This window comes from Ipomoea nil, unplaced genomic scaffold (genome assembly GCF_001879475.1).
Source record: "Ipomoea nil cultivar Tokyo-kokei standard unplaced genomic scaffold, Asagao_1.1 scaffold3069, whole genome shotgun sequence".
Lineage (NCBI taxonomy): Eukaryota > Viridiplantae > Streptophyta > Magnoliopsida > Solanales > Convolvulaceae > Ipomoea > Ipomoea nil.
This window is the reverse complement of record NW_017619497.1, coordinates 2,033,930-2,053,131: the sequence shown is the minus strand read 5'-3', so window position 1 is coordinate 2,053,131 and position 19,202 is coordinate 2,033,930. Positions and strand designations below refer to the sequence as shown.

At 34.6% G+C, this 19,202-nt stretch overlaps 2 protein-coding genes across 12 annotated transcripts; both read left to right on the top strand.

Annotated features, from left to right (window-relative positions):
• Positions 1–7,392: 7,392 nt before the first annotated feature.
• On the top strand, positions 7,393–10,723 carry LOC109164549. Of its 2 annotated transcripts, none has more exons than XM_019313041.1 (10): positions 7,393–7,441; positions 8,137–8,510; positions 8,591–8,770; positions 8,850–8,975; positions 9,072–9,185; positions 9,397–9,456; positions 9,606–9,716; positions 9,789–9,845; positions 9,929–10,108; positions 10,197–10,723. In XM_019313041.1, the coding sequence occupies exons 2-10, from the start codon at positions 8,165–8,167 to the stop codon at positions 10,484–10,486; spliced, it is 1,464 nt and encodes a 487-aa protein (XP_019168586.1). In that variant the 5' UTR covers positions 7,393–7,441; positions 8,137–8,164; the 3' UTR covers positions 10,487–10,723. The 2 variants fall into 2 exon arrangements, with proteins under 2 accessions (XP_019168586.1, XP_019168585.1); XM_019313040.1 differs by having other exon boundaries at positions 9,072–9,197.
• Positions 10,724–11,167: 444 nt separating this feature from the next.
• On the top strand, positions 11,168–17,264 carry LOC109165870 (putative pentatricopeptide repeat-containing protein At1g16830). Of its 10 annotated transcripts, none has more exons than XM_019314832.1 (5): positions 12,443–12,916; positions 13,486–13,624; positions 14,197–16,401; positions 16,485–16,623; positions 16,740–17,260. In XM_019314832.1, the coding sequence occupies exon 3, from the start codon at positions 14,318–14,320 to the stop codon at positions 16,292–16,294; it is 1,977 nt and encodes a 658-aa protein (XP_019170377.1). In that variant the 5' UTR covers positions 12,443–12,916; positions 13,486–13,624; positions 14,197–14,317; the 3' UTR covers positions 16,295–16,401; positions 16,485–16,623; positions 16,740–17,260. The 10 variants fall into 10 exon arrangements, with proteins under 10 accessions (XP_019170379.1, XP_019170378.1, XP_019170377.1 ...); XM_019314839.1 differs by lacking the exon at positions 12,443–12,916 and having other exon boundaries at positions 13,452–13,624; positions 14,197–14,503; positions 14,600–16,401; positions 16,740–17,261; XM_019314834.1 differs by lacking the exons at positions 12,443–12,916; positions 13,486–13,624 and adding an exon at positions 11,168–11,464.
• Positions 17,265–19,202: the final 1,938 nt, after the last annotated feature.

The following is a 19,202-nucleotide window of genomic DNA, read 5'->3' as shown; positions in this document are numbered from 1 at the left end:
TGTATACATTAAAAAAAAAATTATTTTTTTCCATGTCACTTAAAAAGTGGCATAATGACTAGAATAAGGTCAACCTAATCTATGTAACTCGCAACTCTATAATCACTAAAGTTATTCTCTTTAAGTTAGTTGTATAATCATAAATTTTCTCGACCAGTCAATTAAAGTGATACAAAATTCAAACCCGAAACATACTTAAATTGAAAGAAATATACATTATCTCATCCAAACCCACGAGTTGATGATTTTCCATTTGGATGCAATTTCTTCATTTTTAAACTATTTGTTTTAAAGACATTAATCAATTCAATTATTTATTTATAACGAAAATAAATAGTGAAAATTTTAAAAATCCAATCATCCGTTTGTTGTGTTCCTTAATTGACAAACTTTAAAATTAATGTTGTAGCAAATGTACAAATTTCCCTAATTTCCTAACAAAATAATATATTAAAATGGAATTATATATTTCTAAAAATATTACAACCTTTCATGTGCAGATTCCTATGTTCTAGTAATTACCTGGCACTTTAGTAAAGAAACAAAATGTTGAAATATATAGTCATTTAATTTAATTTATAAATAGCGAATAAATAAAAAAATTATTAAAAGGTCAAGACTAATTATTATGATTTAAGAATGAAAGGTAAAAAAATGAATATGAAGAATTGTAACACTTCAAACTATTTTTTTTTTTTAAACAGAAAAAAAAAAGAGTAAAAAGAAAAGGATAAAAGAGGTGCAATACAGCTAATCCATGGTGGAGGAAAATTAAAGAGTTAATACCTAAAATGGTCCCTCGACTATGCCATAATTACCAATTTGGTCCTCAACTACCATTCTTACCCAATTAAGTCCTCAACTATTTAACTTTTACTCGATTAAGTCCTCAACTATACAATTCTTACCCAATTTAGTCCCCAACTATACAATTCTTACCCAATTTAGTCCTTTGTATTAATTTGACTGTTTGTTGACTGTCAAAAGTCGGGATAAAATTATAATTTTACAAGATTTCTCCTTCCTCTCCATTTAGCAGCGCCAAACCATGCAGCAATACACTCCGATCAGATTTCGATCGTCAAAAAATCGTTGAAAATCAAATTCATGGGCTATCCGATGCACAACCACTACTTCGATACTGACAGGTTTAGAACCCAACCGGAGCTTATTGCTACATGGTTTAGCGCTGCTAAATGCGGAGGAAGGAGAAAACTTGTAAAATTACAACTTTATTTCCACTTTTGACAGTCAACAAACAGTCAAATTGACAAAGGACTAAATTGAGTAAAAATTGTATAGTTGAGGACTTAATTGGGTAAGAATGATAGTCGAGGACCAAATTGGTAATTACGACATAGTCGAGGGACTATTTTGGGTATTAACTCAAAATTAAATTACAAGTTTGGGATCCAATCACCGACTAGACTATATTTTTAGATGTTTTATAAAGCCACACTCACACACTTCCAAATTCCAATTCAGCTTTTAATGGGCTTCCACGCTGGAGGCCCAACATCTATCCTCTTGACTTATGCTATGTAACCGTGTGCACCATGCAAAAACGACATCATTTTGATTTTTGACGTCTGATTTAAAAAAAATATTTAGAATTTTATAATTACACATTCATAACTTCATAACTATACATCCAGAATTGCATAACTATAAATTCGGAATTGCATAACTATACATTCATAACTTCATAACTATATATCCAAAATTGCGTAGTTACACATCCATAACTTCATAACTATATATCCAGAATTGCATAATTACACATCCATAACTTCATAACTATAAATCCAGAATTGCATAACTACACATCGATAACTTTATAACTATACATTCAGAATTGCATAACTACACATCCATAACTTCATAACTATAAATTCAGAATTGCAAAACTACACATCCATAACTTCATAACTATACATTCAGAATTGCATGCATAACTACACATCCATAACTTCATAACTATATATTCAGAATTGCATAACTATACATCCATAACTTCATAACTATACATTCAGAATGTGAAATTATAACTTCATAACTATACATTCAGAATTGCATGCATAATCACGCATTCATAACTTCATAACTATAAATCCAGAATTGCATAACTACACATCCATAATTTCATAACTATAAATTCAGAATGTGAAATTATAAACTTATGAACATATGTTTACATAACTAACGGCAATTGAAATGATTTTTTTTTAAAAAAAAAAGTAAAACGACGTCGTTTTTGCATCCATATGCACTATGCATGGTGCACACGGATGCACAACATAATTTGCCGTTTTCGCCATGGCAATAGATGATCTGCACAACAACTGTGTGGATCACGGTCTAAAAATGATGTCGTTTTGTGTATTTTTTTTATGTGACTTGTTGCAATATAAATTTTTATAAATCATAATGTACATTATTCTAACACAAAGTACGTTATTCTAACACATTATGTATTTTATCTTACATCATAAATTTCATTATTCTAACACATAAAATGCATTATTCTAACACACAAAATTTAACAACGTCATTTTGAACCGTGGTCCACACAACTGTGCGGATCGTAATTTGCCTTGGCATGGCTTTGATCATTTGATTCTCTCTCTTAAGTTATTTGGTCAAAGTACTTATCCTGATTATTTCAGTAATAACTCATAATTTGCTTTCAAAATCTCGATTGCCAAAATAAAAAAATAAAAAATCAACTTCAATATATTAACTTCCCAAGAATGTATAATATCCACAAATCATACAAAAGAAGTAGATTACAGTAAAAAAATATTGTACGAGAATCATATTCTATTCACTCAATGATTCATTTTGACATTTTAATTTTTGTTTTTTTTTTTTAAGTTCAAGTGATGCAAATTAATTGGTTGTTGTAGTATATATATATATATATATATATATATATATATATATATATATATAGAGAGAGAGAGAGAGAGAGGCACGCTTTAATGAGAATAAGTGTCCATGAGAGAAAAAAGAATCACTTACAGAGCTGTTCACGTGTCCAAATCAGCGAATTAAATGTAATTTAAAAAAATGACGTAGTAGCATTTTCGTAAATAACTTGAACTTTGGTGCAAGTAAATAGGTTACAAGTGCAAGTAACTTTTGCACCTTTGCAAGTAAAATCACTTACAAGTGTACCTAGTTACACTTACAAGTGCAAGTAATTTACCTTGTTAACATTCATGCACTTAGGTGCAAATAATTATATTGTTAGGTGCAACTAGTTATAACGTTAAGTATTCTTTTATATTAATGGTCATTTACCAACTGATTTTTAAAAATTTTGCTTTTACATTTTTTTCTTTTAAAAGGATTAAATATGCAATGTAATTTTTAAACATAATATATAATTTTAATTGAACTTTTATAATTATCAAATGAGGACATGATGCTTTTGTAAAAAGTGAAGATTGATCTTATCTATCCATTAGTAACAAAAACACGTGATCAATTTTATAATTATTGAAAACTTTTAAGAACGGAGTTCATTTTATAATTATTACAAAATTGAAAATTTAATAATGGTAAGATCCTAACATTTGATTTATCAAAATAGATGGTCTGGACGTGTTTACACTTTTTACAGGAAAGAATTCAGGTGATAACATGTACATATTTCCTTGCAAAAAGTGTGGACCTTATCTTGAGTATAACCAAATGCGATAATAAATAATATGGTATATGTATTGTGGCCTTGTGGGTGGTACTTGCGTGTTCTCTGCCAATTTCTATTCACATCATGGAATCATGGGCTTTCTAATCAAGTACAGAGTCGTGCACTAGGATTGTTCTTGTTGTGCATTTTCTTGTTAAATACACCAACACGTAATATACTGCATCATATATCCCAACATGCACATAACTAATATTTTGTCATCACAAGAGATATCTCCCCAAATTTAAAAAAAAAAAGAAAAAAAAAAAAAAAAAAGAGATATCTCCAAACGGCCACAATTACTATTAACAACATATGGAACGTCGCATAAGTCATACAAGTCATCATCACTACCTATAATAGGAAACTCACCATTACCTTATAAAACAAAGAGTTAATACAATTTGAGGTTCTCCGAGTATAGTAATTTTGTCACGTTTAGTTAGTGCTAAGCTTTTAAATTGACCATCTGTGGTCATTCGATTTTCTAATCTAACCATTCATGATTCAAGTTAACCGTCCATGGTCCTTCAAGTTTTGAAATTTAACCACTCGTGGTCCTCTTGAAAGAACCATGGTTGGTTAAAATGTGATAGTTCAAGGACCATGAATGATCAACTTGAACCACAGGTGATAATAGTTTAAAAGTCAAAGGACTAGGTGGTCAATTTGAAAGTTTAGAACTAAACGTGACATAACCATTATACTTGAAAGATATCAAATGGTATTAACTCTAAGACAATTCATTGGGGACTGAAATAAAAGTTAGTGAATCAGAAGGAAACCTCTGTCATCATCACCCACTTGAAGAATAAATATTAATGGTTGAGAAGGTACATGACTACATGCTAGACAAATCAAACATACTCTACATAATCCCATTCAATTGGAATAAGAGTCAAATAGGTCATCCAACTACACACTAAATTACAATTAGGCCAGTTAATTCAAAAAAATAACAATTAGATTCCTACAAAATACAAATTGTTACAATTTAATCTAAAATGACTTGTTTACCTTTTAATATGATGATGTGTCGGTTTCTTTATTTTAAAATAACTTTTAAACTTTTATTTTAATAATTTTTAATTAAATAAACATTTTAAATTAAAAAATAAAAAATAAAAATAAAAAAACAGTCGGAGACCCCTTCGTCTCCAGCCAGCCATGGAGAACCCTCCGTCTACATGGCTGGCCGGCGACGAAGGGGTCCTCTTCGTCTCCGACTCCGTCCAGCCATGGAGACAAAGGGTTCTCCATATGATCCCTTCGTCTCCGTCCAGCCATGGAGACGAAGGGATCCATGGAGAACCCTTCGTCTCCATGGTTGGACGGAGCCGGAGATGAAGGGCCCCTTCGCCCCTATGGCTGGACGGAGTCGGAGACGAAGGGACCCCTTTGTCTCCGGCCCGCCATGGAGACGAAGGGTTCTGCATTGCTGGCCGGAGACAAAGGTGTCTTCGGCTGTTTTTTTTTTTTTTTTTTTAAATTTATTTAATTAAAAATTACTAAAATAAAATTTAAAATAAAGAAATCGACACATCATCATATTAAAAGGTAAACAAGTCATTTTAGATTAAATTGTAAAAATTTGTGTTGTTCAGGAATTCAATTGTTGTTTTTTGAGTTCAATGGCCTAATTGTAGTTTGGTGCGTAGTTGGATAACCTATTTGACCCTTATTCCAATTCAATTATTAAAAAAGTTTGAGACAAAGACCGAAACACCCTTATATAATAAATAACGTGGCGCTTGAAAAACTCGCTTCAAGTGCGACTTCCAATCTGACGTGGAAGAGAATCACCGGAGATTATACGCGGGTATTAATTAATGGGACTAAATGCGAAGTAATCACTTATAATTGGTGAAATTTTTGTTAAATGTATATAATCCAAACATATTTTGTTACGCGAAAGTAGCCTCAATGTTAGTGTAAATGGTTAAGTCGTATCTTAGATCATCTCCAAAGAACACGGTAAAGGGAATAAGTAGTATAAAGTCAAAAATATCCATTGTTGTTGTTAGGCATTAATTTTATATTAAAAAAATGGGTAATTTTAATTAAATAAGTATTTTATTTAAAAAAAAAAAAAACAGCCGAAAACCCCTTCGTCTCCGGCTCCGTCCAGCCATGGAGACGAAGGGATCCCATGGAGAACCCTTCGTCTCCATGGCTGGACGGAGCCGGAGACGAAGGCCCCTTCGCCCCTATGGCTGGACGGAGCCGGAGAGGAAGGGACCCTTCGTCTCTGGCCAGCCATGGAGACGAAGGGTTCTCCATGGCTGGTCGGAGACGAAGGGGTCTCCAGTTGTTTTTTTTTTTTAAAAAAAAAAATTAAAAATTATTAAAATAAAATTTAAAATAAAGAAACTGACACATCATCATATTAAAAGGTAAATAAGTCATTTTATATTAAATTGCAATAATTTGTGTTGTTCAAGGACTCAATTGTTGTTGTTGTTGTTGTTTTTTTTTTTTTTTTTTTTTTTTTTTTTTTTTTTTTTTTTTAGTTCAGTGGCCTAATTATAGTTTGGTGTGTAGTTTGAGACAAATACCGAAACACCCTTATATAATAAATAACGTGGCACTTGAAAAGCTCGGTGCGACTTCCGTGGAAGAGGATCACCGGAGATTATACGCGGATATTAATTAATGGGATTAAATGAGAAGTAATCACTTATAATTGGTGAAATTTTTGTTAAATGTATATAATCCAAACATATTTTGTTCAGCGAAAATAGCCTCAATGTTAGTGTAAATGATTAAGTCGTATCTTAGATAATCTCCAAAGAACACGGTAAAATGTAAATTCTTATTATCGATGAACAATACATCGTCATATATGGCGTTGCACGCTTCACCAAACAACAAATTTGGTGCATTATTATTATTTTTTATTTTGCCCTTGTTTTTATCTGTTAATTCTTTTTATATCCTTTATTTTGTTGTTATGCATTTGTATATTTTGTTAACTACTTAAGTATAAATTGTTTATTATTTAAAAATAAATTACATCATTCGAAAGATCTCATAAATTATAAATTTTAGGACTATGTGGTCTAATGGTACCCGAGTTGGACTTCCATTTAGAAGGTTGTGAGTTTGAGTCTCAGATATACAAATGCATAACAACAAAATAAAAGATATAAAAGGAATTAACAGATAAAAACAGGAGCAAAATGAAAAAAAAAAATAATGCACCAAATTTGTTGTTTGGTGAACCATGCAACGTCATATATGACGCTGTATTGTTCATCGACAATAAGACTTTTGTTGCAATAACGTATTCATTGATTAATTATATTCTTGTGCCAAAAAATTCACCAATTTAACATTTTACAGTATTCTTTAGAGATGATTAAAGATACGACTTAACCATATGCACTAACTTCGAGGCTATTTTTGCGTAACAAAATATGTTTGGATTATATAGATTTAACAAAGATTTCACCAATTATAAGTGATTACTTCGCATTTAATCCCATTAATTAATACCGTCGTATAATACTATAATCTCTGGTGATCCTTTCCACGTCAGATTGGAAGTCGCACTTGAAGCGAGCTTTTCAAGCGCCACGTTATCTACGGCTGATGCTCCTTAATTCATATGGGCCCCACACACCGAAACCTTTTAAATTCTCTCATTTAGCCTCTCAAGCGCCAAAACTCTCTCTCTCTCTCTCTCTCTCTCTCTCGCTCTCGCTCTCGCTCTCTATCCTCTGATCTCACAATTACTACTCTCTACTGGTATGGACATATACATACATATTTTGCGTATCAATGCGAGTGCTTATGTTTCTAATTTGATTTTCCATTTCTTTATCTGCTGCAGCTTCTTGCATTTTCTTTATATGATTTCATCTGCAATTGGGTATAGGATTTTGCAGTCTTCTTACGTGTATAGGAACTCAGGGTAATCTTTTTGGATCGTATACCTGGTGTGGAATTGAGGGATTTTCTTTTCTTTAACATTCCTTCGTTTTCTAATTTTTGGGCATTTTTCTTTGTGGGTTGGATTCTTGAAACCTTTAATTGACTCTGCGGTTTATTTATGTTTATAGAAAGAACTGAAGATCATCTTTTGTTATAGTTTTCTTGGCGGGTAAGTTGTTTCATTTGATTTTCAATTCGGGGGTTTTGTGGGTTTCTGGGTTTATTTGGATTTGGATGTAACCTCAGAATGCCTGTTTTGTGTTTGAATGGAAGCCAGAGATGAATTATGTTTTGATGAAACCCACAATTTGTATGATAGAAATGAGTATTTGTATGAACTGAGAGAATCTTTGGTGTTCCCATATTGTTTTCCAGTTTTCCCTTGAAACTTGTAAATTTGTTTGCATATCAAACTTTAACTTTGACAAATATTGAGGTTGCTGAATCTGTGAAGATGTGAATTCTTCAAGTTTGATAATAATGGCTTGTTTTCCCTTTACAATCTACAGGTTCTCTTTCTCAGGTTGGAACTAAGCAATGGGATTAAAGGATCAACCTGAAAAGGAGAACCTACAGGCCTCGAGTCCTACCCGAGGGGATGATGATGATACTGCACAAAGTGCAGAAGCACATGGCGGTGGGGCGATGGAGGGGTTTAATGATACTAGTGGTGAAGATCTCCCTCCTCCTATCACTACAAGCGTCATGGGAGAAACCCAGCGTTCAACAAACATTTTACTAGATTTGAATGCTCACCCTGCTGATGCTCAGTCTAGCTCTCCAAGAAGCATTGACAAGAGACTCCAGACAATTGGAAGTGCAAGAATCAGAAAACCATTACAGAGGAGATCAAGAATTAAACTCAGTACCAAAGAGATTGCCGGTAAACTAGATAAACTAGTCTTTCAATTTATCAACTATTAGACAAATTAGAAGTTCCTTGATCCCAACTCAGCTTTGTAGATGATCTTTCAAAGCTCCGAAGTGATGATGATGCAGCTATGCGTAGGCCGAGTGGAAGTTCATTACCTTTTCCACTGACAGAACAAACTGATAATCATGACCCTTTTTCTGCAACAAACAGTGGTATAAGTTCGGCTCTTGTTGGTCCGACCAGTTCGACATACAATCAAGGCTTTCGAGGTAATAAAGCTCTATCATCAGTTCCATTTAGCAAATTAGTGGTAGTGGAATTTTCTAACCATTCTAGCATGTGTAACAGCTCAAAATGTTGCTGGGCAGACACTACCCTTCACAAATATTCCCATGTTTGGGAGCATGCCACCTGGATTCACATATTCCCATGTTCCCGTGGGTAATAGAGGTTTACTTGGCCAAAACCATTTAGGTAAGTCATACTTTCTATTCGATTTCTGAATCTAAAATATCACTGAAATTATGTATCCTTTAGTATGGTAATCTTTTAATCCTGCGTGTGTCACAGCTCAACCATTTTATGGAAACAGTATGAGGAACATGTCACCTCGACCTTCCATGGCTTCTGGAGGTTTTGCGGATTTTGCCAGGGATCATGGAGGTTTTGAGGCTTTGGCCAGGGGTAATCATTTAGGTGAACTGTAAATTACAAGTCGTTTAAACTATCTAGCCTGTAACATTAGTTTAACATTAAGGCATGCCATCGATTCTGTGTTATAGTTTTACGTTTGGACTAAGAACTCTGGAATACTGTTCCAGTTATATATCAAATTTTCTTCTCTCGGCTCTATATTTCTTTGCTCCTAATGCTGTAAAACTCGGTTTATTTCTAGGGGGTCGTGGAACACAAGGCTTTCAAGGTGTTCCATTTTCATCAAGCATTCAACCAGCTGGTGAGTCCCCATTTTTATGGAGCTTTTGGCTAGTTAATATTTATAATGAATCTTCGAGGTTCTTCATCTGCACTTCCAAAATTCTATTTTGGCTAACTACATTACGTGATTGTTTGCATCCTTATGGTCCTAACTTTGACGGGGAACAGTTTCTGCAGGTCAGCAGTTGTCTATTGGTATTTCTCAAGCTGTTATGAGAAACCAATTTCCTGCAAGGTTTGGTATTTCTCAAGCTGATCTGTTGGGCGCCCAGCAAAGCGGTATACCTTTTAAGCATTTCTTTTCAAATATACCTTCTTCTAAGCTCACTAATTTTTTAACGAACATTTCAGGTCGTTATCAGCAATATCAGGGTCCAAATGTTCGGTATCCTATTTCATTTCAAAGAGGTATCTTCTTGGTGCTCTTTTATTGTCATTAAAAATGGTCTGGCTGGCCGGTTTCCTGATATAAAGACATGTACTTGATATAGGTCAAGGAATTCCTTATTTTGCTATAGGAATTCCTCGGGGTTCTATTATCCATGTCCAACCACCTCTGGGTACAAGAGGACTCGAAAGCTCTCTGGCTGGTTGGGCCCGAGCCCGTCCCCGTACAAAACCCACACCTTCTGCTCCTCCTCCTGCATTGCCTCCTGTGGATGATGAGCAAGGTACCTCCTCCGATCCATCGTCAAAATTGATTCGTTTTGTGTATATGAATTCGAGTTTGAAAAAGCGTTGTGATTCTTTTGCCAACAGAAATGTCAGATGCAGATTCTGCACCGTCGTTGGATGAGTCTCCACCATTGGTAGAACCTAATCAAACTATACCCCCATCTCTTCGACCAATGGGGGTGAAATGCTGGATATGCAATAGGGATATCCGGTTCACTCCAACTGGGCCGCTGTCTCAGCCTGCTATGCCACCGGTTGTCGCTGTTCTTTCTTGTCACCATGTGTTTCATGATCACTGCTTGGAGAATATCACACCTGAGGATCAAACTGAAGATCCTCCCTGCATTGTTTGTGCCATTCGTGAACAACAATGAAGCGAAGCTCCGATCCTCCTGGTGTTCGTATTTTTGAATCAGATCAGAGTTTGTGTATAGTTCAAATCTGTAGTTTAGCATCAGATCATATCAGATTTTTGTGGGTTATGTGTATATCAGCAACTGGGAGAGCATGTTGAAATTGCAGAGATGTTGTCTCTATAGGAGTTGAAAACTAGCAAATATGTTGAGAGGGGGTGAATTGTACTATTAAAAATGTACTAGTAAAAGTATACTTGATCATATGCCATAGTACAAGTAATTCAGATCTTATGAATACATTCTTTTACTACCTTGGTTATATTGTTCTATGTTGGATACTAAAAATAATTTTGTCGATACGTATTACTATCAGTATTTACAAATCTTTCTTACGATAAAGTTTTTTGAGAAGACAGAATTTTAGATTGCACTTTTATTAAGTATTTAGACAACAAATAAGTATAAAATTTATAATTTTTCGATACCATGTCATAAGTTTACAAAGAATGAAGCAAAATGTGTCGAAATTAAATTTGAAAGTTCAAACAGTATGACTCGAACTCGAATTTGAACACGGAACTAATCTAGTCGAGATCCAGCTATGTAAAAATTTGATGAGCCAATCGAACCCGCCAAAATTTGTTAAATTAAAAAAAATAAAATAATATATAATCTAACCTCTGACCCTAGCCTCCAGTCTCTGACTCTCGCCTCTCGTCTCTCGGTTCTCGCCCGCCTCCACGGCTCCACACTCGCATCTCACTATCTCCTTGGTTACTTCCCAATCTTCAGTTCGTTGCTTGCCGAGAACAGCCGATCGTCAGCCGTACAGGCGACAGTGAACCAGCGACTGTTTGCTCCACAGACCGCCGCCGCCGTCCACCGTGAACCAGCGACCGGAGCTCCACAGACCGCCGCGCCGCCGCCAATCTGCCATTTATTTTGGTTGAGAGGATAGTGTTAACTGAAGGCAGAAGTGAAGTGGAGGAAGCTAAGGTACAAGCGTTAATGGATTTGAACCTAGGTTTCACAATAGTCAAAATCAGATGCATATTTTATCTCTTGATTCGTCAAGTAAGTTTAGTGTAATTGATTTGAATCAGTTGGTGACAATTTTCATCCTCAATATGTTCATTATGTTGGAATTGAGCTTTTCTCTTTTTGCTAGATTACTCTTTATTCTAAAATCATTGTTGGCTCTTATAGTTTTATTATTAATAAAATACCAAAAAGGATTGCCTGGAAACTTAATTGAGATGAACTGGACCTTTTTCTTTGTCTTTTGTATTTGATTGTCCATTTACTCTTCACCGGAAATATGTGAAGTATCTTGTATGTTTATATTTTTTTTTATACTCTTCTATATATGCCAATCTGTCATATATATTTGTATGTTTATATTTCTGTTTAAGAAAAAAAAAAAAAAAGAAGAAGGAGGGGGTGGTGTGGTGTGCTGGGCCCCTAGCTCGTGGGCCCGGGGCGGTGGTCTGCGCCAGCAAAACCTAGGCCCGTCAAGAGCGGGCTTTTTTTAGTTCAGCCCGTCAGTCCGTATTAATAGTTCTATTCTCAATAAAAAAAGCTCATATATATGATTTTTATTTTTTATTTAAAGTTTAATTATTATTTGTTTAAAGTTTAAATAACAATTATTTGATTAAAATTTAATTATTATTTTATTAAAGTTTACCCTATAAGAATTATTTTTATTTTTAAAGTTTAACTTTAAAGTTCAAATATTTGATATAACCATTTAAAAAAATTAGAATGAAAAAATTCTAAAAAGAATTAATTGTTGAATTTAGACTATTTTAAAAATAAAAAACATAATTAAAAAAAAATTTCGGTTTGAACCGGCGCCGGTTCCGGAATCGGAACTGGAACCTTCTTAGAATATTCCGGTTCGTCATTTTCCGAAACTGGGAACTGTCAGTTCGGAACCGGAACCAAACTGTGGTCACCCCTAGCTAAAAGGAAAAAAATGCAATTTTTCATTTTAAATTTAAAACTCAATTTCGGTTCAAGTTCTTGAAGTTTGATTTACAGGAAAGTCCAAAACTGCTATATGAAATTGTATTGTTGATATGAGTGAAGTTTACCTTGTTAACCTAGACATTTCACGAGTTGAATTTGAAATATTGTGATTACCAAGACAATTATTCCACTAACTTGACTGAGTTGCCCCGACTACATGAACTATATGTGAGATTATTAATTATTAATTATATAAATTATATAAATCATTTAAAAACCATAGGGAGTCCATAAAGAAAAGAGATTTGTAACCTTTGAACTCTCTGGCGGCTCGCCCTCTCCCTAACTCCCTGTCATAGACCCAGACTGCAGTTCTCTGCCTCTGGTGTCCGCTCCCTTTTCTGTCAATCTCCTCGGAAGTCGGAAGCGGTCACCATCGCCGATTGCCAGGGAAAGTTCAAGCACTCAAGCTACTTGGTATCTCCTGTCATTTGTGCTTTCTGTGAAGCTCCTGGGATTTATATTATCTAGATTTTCTGTTTCGTGCTTCTGTTCTTATGCACTGTGCCATTTCCAATTGGTTGCTTTCTGTAAATTATTTTGTTGGCAGCCAAATGGAAAATTGAGTTTTGGGTAAGAAAAATTCTGAATAGTTAGTGATGATACATAGTAGTAGTATGCATATAATAATTTTGAAAGATTTCACAGTGAACTGATGAGTGTCCTCTTTTATTTGGAATGGCTTATTAGCTGTTAGCATTTTATTAATCCTTTAATTTGTTGAATTTTTTTCTTTAATCTTTTTATTTTAATTGCGGAAAGGAAAAGTGATTACATTTTCTTTGTTAGATCATTCTTGTTTTGTTAATACAACTAGTATGTACTTAGGAGCCACAATGTTTGATTGAATCTTCTAATGTTTCTTTGACACAAATTATATTGTAATTGAAATATCTTAAAAGAATTTGTTTGAGATAGGTGCAGGTAAGATTCATTTTTGCCTCTCCTATGGCTTATGTTTTTTTTTTTTTTTTTTTTTTTCCAAGTTTCCAATTATAGCTTCCCAGAATCGCAGCTCTTCAAACACTGAAGCATCAACTCCTTTGCTAATCGTTGCAAAACTCTTCACCGGTGTGACAGTGTCGTGCTTCAGTGCTTTGCCACAGCCTTGGATGGTCTTACCAGGTTCTTTCCTGCTCTTTAAATTTGTCTGTGTTTAATTTGTATCTAATTGATGCTGAATGAGATCATTTTGTAGAATACTTACTGAGTTTTGCATTTGATGGAAAAGTGGTTTGACTTCATTTTGTTACTTTATTGTTCATTTATAGTATTCTGAAGGAGGGCTAGTTTCCTGAGTTTGTTATACTGTTGTGTTAGATTAAATATCAGTTTTAAGAATTGGATGATTTTGGGTTTTCTGCCTGTTTCTGCCATATTGATGCTGGAAATCTATAATTTTGCAACAATCTTAGTTAACTTTGATTGTATATTTTTTCTTACATTCCCAAGTTAAAACATTTTGAAAATTTTCTTTTTGGGACCCTAAAAGAAAAATTCATAAACCTCATGTTATTATTATGCATGATGCCATTCATCAAGTAGAATTACATTATTTACATGCTACAATCCATCTGACTCCATCACAATTCATCACATTTTTAGTCTTTACACACACACACACACACACACACGAGAGATATGTAAGGATATATAATTGTTGCTTTCCTCTAACAGTTGTTGTTACTGTGTAATAGAAAATGCGTCAGTGACAAGAAAATTGGTGATTGTGTGTTCTCTCTTCACCTGGATTCAAACATCTCTCTGTCGAGTTTTCTTGATGCTTTATTTAGAGCTGCACAAGCTTTCATATCAGAAATGCTATGGAGATCCAAACGCCTCTTAGTCAGGCTTTCATATCAATCAACTAAAACCCAATTTCTCTCCTCAATTCACAGTCTCTGTCCACCCATTGATTATCCAATCAACATTCATCAAACTTCTTCCTCCACCGAGCATTTCTGCAAAGCTCCAGGGACTTACAGAATCATCCTCACCCCACAGGTTGTAGAATCCACTCTTCTGAATTGCCATTCTGATCTGATTTCTCTTTGCTTCTTCTTATGGTGTGCTAAGCAACCAAATTACTTTCATCAAAAGGGAGCTTTTGCGCACATGGTGAATGTAGTCTCTCGGCTCACTCAGAGGTTCAGAACATTGAAAGGACTTCTTGATGAGTTGGAGAATGTGGGTTCTGTGATAAAGGCAGGGGATTTATTGCTGTTTTTGAGAATTTATTGGTTTGGAGGAATGCACAGTATGGTTTTCGAGACTTTTGAGGAGATGCTTAGGTATGGGTACACACCAAACACGTTTGCTAGGAACATACTGATGGATGTGTTGTTCAAGATTGGACGTGTAGGTGTAGCAGTTCAAGTTTTGAAGGAGACCCAGGTCCCTAATTTCTTAACTTTTAGCACTGCTGTGTGTCATTTGTGCAAACTCAAGGATTTGGTTAATCTCCAAGGTGTACTTAGGAGCATGTTGAGGAAAGGCTATTATCTTAAACCTGAGACATTTTCATTCGTTTTGAGTTGTTATTGTAAATTAGGTCAGTTAGCAGTGGCTACACAATTGTTGGGTCTTATGATTGTCTTGGGCATTCCCACCTCTGTGCGTGTTTGGAGTATATTAATTGATGGATATTCTAAGTCTGGCAGGCTTGATATTGCTGATTATTTGCTAGCTAAGATGGTTGCTGGTGGATGTACCCCAGATATTGTAGCATGCACCTCTCTAATCAAGGGATATTTAGAATCTCAGATGACTAGCAAGGCATTTGAGATCTTAGCGGCTATGGAATCTAAGGGATGCTACCCTGATTTGGTTATGTGCAATGTACTAATAGATTGTCTCTCAAAACTAGGGAGTTATGATGATGCAATTGATGTTTTCTGTAGTTTAAGTGAGCGGGGATTGACCCCTGATTCTTATACGCTTTCCTCTATAATGTCAACCATTTGTTTGTCCAAGGAATTCACCCTCTTACCTGTACTGATCAGTGGACTAGACATAACTGCTGATTTAGTTGTGTGTAACTCCTTTCTGAGCTATTTTTGCAAAGCTGGTTATCCTGCTGGCGCCGTTGAGTTTTATAATGACATTATAGGTAGAGGTTTTCAACCGGATAAGTATACTTATACTGGATTATTGAGTGGGTTATGCAGATTAGGTAAGACTAGTCAAGCAGTTAACGTTTATTGGGGAATTGTAAAGTCTGAACATGGACTTGATGCTCATATTCACACTGTGATCATTAATGAGCTTATAAAGTCTGGTGAATTTCATCAAGCTGTCAGATTATTCAGGAAAGCTGTAGCAGAGAAGTTCCAGCTTGATGTTGTTTCCTATACGGTTGCCCTTTGCGGGCTCCTCAAAGGTGGCCTTGTTGGAGATGCGTATATTTTGTTTAATGAAATGAAGGAAATTGGTTTGGCTCCGAATATACACACCTACAATTTGATGCTATCAAGAGTATGTAAAGATGGAGATGTTAGGATGATTAAAAAGATACTTGTTGAAATTAATGATATAGGGCTTCGGTTTAACCATATTACTTTCAGATTGATGAGGAAACTTCTGCACAAATCGCATCATTCTAGTCTTGTATTTAACCTATTTTTGGAGTTGTGGGATTCTGGAGTGCTACCTAGGAATACACAGAGACTTGTGTTTGATAAAGCTATTTGTTATCAAAATGTCAAGGATGCACATTTAGATAACCCCTTGCTTGTTCTTGATACTGATACATCCAGCTCCGAAGACATCCCTGATGTGGCTGTTTCAGTGGGTTGATGGTAACTCGAACAAAAATCTGTAGAAGCATGCAATTAGGGTTGGAGAGCAGAAAAGCATTCTATCCCTAGACCCCAACAACATGAAGTTTCAATTGGTTCCCCAAGGTTGTGTTTGAATCTTATGTTTCCATTATTTGTGTGAAATATTCTGTTCACCTAAAATTTTCTGTTGAAATCGTGGAACCTAGATATATTGCTTCTGAGCAAGTGCCTGTTCAATATGGTGGCCTTAGCCGAGAAGGTGATTATGAGCTCACTACTGCTGACCTGTAACCGAGGATGCAATCAAGCCAACTTCTAAGCACTATCTAATTGCCTGTTACTGAGGTAATAAAAAAAAGCAGTACATAACAAGCAGCTTAGCCCAATTTTGAATTTTCCATTGGTGTAAGTTAGGAGTTTTTAATGCATCTAATTGTTAATGTGAGTAGTTGGATTTGCAGGATTGCAGTTTGGTTTGGTAAGTGAGAGTGATAGGCTAGGACGCCTCTGTTGAGCATATAACTATTAATGTTCAATCCAACTATCAGCTTAGGCTTTTAGTTGAGATGGAGCACATGCTTCAATTTGGTATCAGAGCCAACGCCTAATGAAGGCGTCGAGAAATGAAGGGTGGATCGGCCAATGAGACGATAACTTGGCAACACATACAATTCAGAGGGTGCAGGGAAAGGTAGTGCTAACATTTGACAACCAGACTTCTTAAGGGAAGAAGTTTCTCTACAGGAACAAGACCAAGCCTTCTGCTTCATCAACTTCTATTTAAAAGGGTTCTTTTCTTTCTCTATGGATTTTTTTTTTTTTTTTTCATTCTTTTCTGTTATAAGTTTAATTTTATGGTTTTATACATTCATCCCTATGTTCGTACACCCGAATTGAAGGTGGAAGAGGAAAGGAATACAAGAGAGAGTAAAGAGAGCTAAAGAGAGTTGAGAGCACATTATAATATTTTTTCCATTCTTCTCCCATTGTTTTTTTTATCCAGTGACATTGTAACAACCTTTGAGAAAGTTAATTCTCAATGATAGTTGCATAAATTACAAATTATAATTTCTAAAGTGTCACCACCACTAAAATTATTATTAATTAACAAAAATGTTTAAATATTTGTAGCCATAAGTTGGAGAAGAATTTTCGTAACCTCCTTTTGCATTTCTTACCATCCACACAAATGCAAAGAGCATAATTAACACTAAGTTGTGTCAAGGTTTGATGCGTAAGTGCTAGTATCTAGAAGATGAATGAGTGTATAGCTCAAAAGGTGATGAATGATAGGATTCCACTTTTGTGGTTAAACAAAGTCATGGAAAGAATCACAAAAATAGTAACAATAGTTATGCCATGGACTTAGTCCAAAATGACACAGTTTACACGTATGAAAATAATGGTGTTGTTAGTGGCACTATTTTCCGCAACCAATGATCTTTTTTTTTTTTTTTTTTTTTTTTTTAAATTATTGAAAACAACTCAGCGAGTGAATATTTAGTTTTGTAATTATAGAGTTTATGAAAGTGTGAATATAGAATTCAAAAATTGTGAATATAGAGTTATGCAATTGTAAATATTGAGTTATGTAATTTTGTATATATTGAGATCTAAAATTGTGTATATTCAGTTCTAAAATTGTGAATATAAAGTTCAAAAATTGTGAATATAAAGTTCAAAAATTGTGAACATAACTAGGGTTCACCTTGCAAGATGAACCCGGGTCCACAACATAATTTACCAAATTGGTATACTAATATTGTGAGTTGTGTTGTGAGGTTGAGCCTAAAAGCTCTTAATGAATTCATAACCGTATGAGGCTGGTGATTCTATTGAGACAGGTTTAATGAATTCATCATTTAATGATTGAGAGGGTGAGCATATATTGCCCTTAATGAATCCTTAATGTAATAAGAAGGTGGTCATTTTGAGATGGACTTGATAGATTCACCGACCATACTAGAGAGGTTGAGCCAATATGAATTCTTGATGATTCGTTGAGATCATCTAGTTGAGTGTGGAGTGACCTCCTTCTATGAATTATGACCAGTTTTTCTAGAGCACTAGTGAGTATTCTGAGGGAGTCATTGCCTAGTGTTTATTGCGAAACTCATATAGGCGAGTGTGTGTGGTTCAAATCTTTTTTTTTAGGAGTTCAAGAATCGATCACTCACTAGATAAGAGAATAACATGTGTTAGTATATGATATTTCAAATCTTTAAACATTGACATGACTTAATGTTAATTATGCTTTTTGCATTTGAACAGATACTACAATGTAATAGAGCCAGTAACTTTCAAAAAAAAAAAAAAATTATGCTTTTTGCATTTGTAGGGGATTGTAAGAAATGCAAAGAGATCGAAACTATGAGAATTCTTCTCCAACTTGTGACTATGAATAATTGGGCATATTGTTAATAATAATAATAATTTTAATGGTTGTAGCATTTTAGAAAGGATTAATATTTGATGCATCGTCGGTCGGTGTATAGATGTTATACACCAGCGGTGAAAGAGAAGATGCCACATCATTAAAAAACAAAGTTAATATTAACCAGGTCATTTTTTTACAAAATATCTAAGACTTCCTTTTATTAGGTAAGTTTTTTATTTCTAATTAACAAAATATATCTACTCTCCTAAACATATTTATCCCTTGATTATTATATATCTAATTATTAACAATTTTACACTTTCGTTATCAAAAAAAAAAAAAAAAAAAAAAACAATTTTACACTTGTAGGTTCAATTCTACGACAGTGACAAATGAAGCCTGTATCATCCTTATGAGGCAATTTATATCCTGCACCAGGGCGGGCGCGCATTGCATTGTGCACCCTGATGCAAAACGACGTTGTTTCAGATTTTTATTTTATTTTTTTAAAATTTCGCTACCCTGTGTTGACGGTTAATTTTCTTTA